Source organism: Penaeus monodon, chromosome 2, assembly GCF_015228065.2.
Source record: "Penaeus monodon isolate SGIC_2016 chromosome 2, NSTDA_Pmon_1, whole genome shotgun sequence".
Taxonomy (NCBI): Eukaryota; Metazoa; Arthropoda; class Malacostraca; order Decapoda; family Penaeidae; genus Penaeus; species Penaeus monodon.
The window spans coordinates 3082469-3084968 of NC_051387.1; the positions used below are offsets into that span (position 1 = coordinate 3082469).

At 41.8% G+C, this 2500-nt stretch overlaps 1 protein-coding gene across 1 annotated transcript in view; it reads left to right on the plus strand.

The window, feature by feature from the left end:
* Positions 1–1664: 1664 nt before the first annotated feature.
* LOC119580168 (discoidin domain-containing receptor tyrosine kinase B-like) overlaps positions 1665–2500 on the plus strand; it is a gene marked incomplete at its 3' end in the record, with an annotated part of 53760 nt that continues 52924 nt past the window's right edge. Inside the window, 1 exon segment of the mRNA XM_037928145.1 lies at positions 1665–1905. Coding sequence (XP_037784073.1) covers positions 1711–1905 — 195 coding nt within the window.

The following is a 2500-nucleotide window of genomic DNA, read 5'->3' on the forward strand; positions in this document are numbered from 1 at the left end:
CTTCTCTCTCTCTCTCTCTCTCTCTCTCGTCTCTCTCTCTCCTCTCTCTCTCTCTCTCCTCTCTCTCTCCTCTCTCCTCTCTCTCTTCCTCCCTCCCTGTCTCTCCTCATTAAAAATTCGGAAATTCAACAGCGCCGTCTATATTTCACAAACCGAACATGTCGAGTCGAGATTAGCGCTCAACAAATGCGGGAAATTTATTTTGCCTTGAATGGAAATTCTTTTGGAGTTTCCAGATCACCGATATGATAAATATGATTAGAAAAAAGAAAGAAAGAAAGTGTATTAGTTAATGTTTATTTGTGTGTATGTTCGGATTTTGTGTTATGTTTTGTGTCCGTTTGCGTGTTCGTGCGTTTGAGTTTTAGATTTTAAAGCCACGTGGGATTAATTTGATTTTAATGCCATTTTGGCGAACTGCTTTGACTTAGGAGAAGTGGCTCTTAATAACTCTTTTAAAATCATTAAAAAGTTTATGGGCTTCACGCTTACAAAACATTCCTCTTGCTCGCAGTCGCCTTATTAACGTCGCCAGCTCTGTTTTTTTTTCTTTTCTTTTCTTTTTTTTTCTCCCCCTTTTCTCTCTCTCTCTCTCTCTCTCTCTCTCTCTCTCTCTCTCCTCTCTCTCTCTCTCTCTCCTCTCTCTCTCTCCTCTCTCTTTTCTCTGTTCTCTCTCTTTTTTCTGTCTGTCTTTTCTCTCTCTCTCTTTTCCTCTCTCTCTGTTTTCTCTCTCTCTCTCTTTTCTCTCTCTCTCTCTTTTCTCTCTCTCTCTCTCTCTCTCTCTCCCGTTCCTTCTCCCTTCCTCCCTCCCTCCCTCCCTCCCTCCTCCCTCCCTCCCTCCCTCCCTTTCCTTCTCCCTTCCTCCCTGTCTCTCTCTCCCTCCCTCTACTGAAAGCACAAATCCCGCCATAAGCAGCTCTCGTAATAACATAGCATTTCAGCAAAGCCGTGTTTGTCCCAATGGCATTTTTAGGATGATAATGACGACTATAGTGGAAATGCCATTTTTATTGCTGTCCTTTTTTTTTGGGGGGGGGGCTAGTGACTCGGATTTTTTTGGTTGTTGTTGTTGTTGTTGTGATCTTAGTGATGTTGTGGATTATTATTTGTGTGGATGTGTGATTGTTGTCTGCGTCGTTTTCTTTTTGATGTTTCGTTTCTTGTGACTCTGTTTTTTTTTTTTTTTTTTTTTCTTCTTTGTATTCCTTTTCAAAATCCTCCTGCTTTTGTTCTCCTTCTTCTTCTACTACTTCTTCTTCTTTTTCTTCCTCCTCCTCCTTCTCCTTCTCTTCCTCCTTCTCCTCCTCTTTCTCCTCCTCCTTCTCCTCCTCCTTCTCTTCCTCCTCCTTCTCCTCCTCCTCCCCCTCTTCCTCCTTCTCCTACTTGCCATCCTTATTCTCTTCCTCCCCACCACCTTTATCACCATCAACATCAGTATCACGATCTTCACCCTTATCCTCAACCACAACCACCATCATTTTTACTCCTTTTTTACATTTCTTTTTACATATTTACATTTCTTACTATTTCCGTCCTCATACTAACCCCCCCCCCCTGTGCTTCCTCCTCAACTGGGCACGAACGGCGTTACTCATTTATTTTTACATATTTACACTTCTTACTATTTCCGTGCTCGTACTAACGCCCCCCCTGTGCTTCCCCTTCAGACTGGGCACGGACGGTGGCGGCGGCGCGTGGTGCCCTCGCTCCATGGTCGACGCTGGGCAGGGCGAGTGGCTGGAGGTCGACCTGGGTTACCCCCGCCTGGTGACCGCCGTGGCGACCCAGGGGCGGCAGGCCAACGGGCAAGGGGTAGAGTACACCCCGGCCTACACCCTCAGCTACTGGCGCCCCGGCATGGCCACCTTCGTGTCCTACACAGCGCATCCGAGTTTGGGGAACAAGGTAAGGCCCGAGTTTCGCGTTTGGGGCATCGCCCTCTGCTGGTTCTGTTTAATATATATATATATATATATATATATATATATATAATAATATATATATATAATATTATATATATAATTTTTATAATTATATATAGCAATGTATACCCCACACATATGTATATATACACATATGTATATATACACATATGTATATATGTGTATATGTGTTATATGTATATATGTTTTATTATATATATATATATATATTATAATATATATATATATATACATTTATATATATATATATATATATATATATATTATATATATATCTATATATTATTATTATATATATATACACCACCACACACACAAACACACACACACACACACACACACACACACACACACACAACACACACACACACACACACACACACACACACCACATATACTTAAATAATTTTAGGTAAATCGAACTTAGATACGATGAAGTTCCTTAGGCAAGGAACTTCACCTCGACTGCCTATTTAGCCACTGGGTGGGCAGCCAGCCATGTAATGCTGGTCCCAAGCCCGGATAATAGAGAATATTACCTTTAAATAGGTACCACG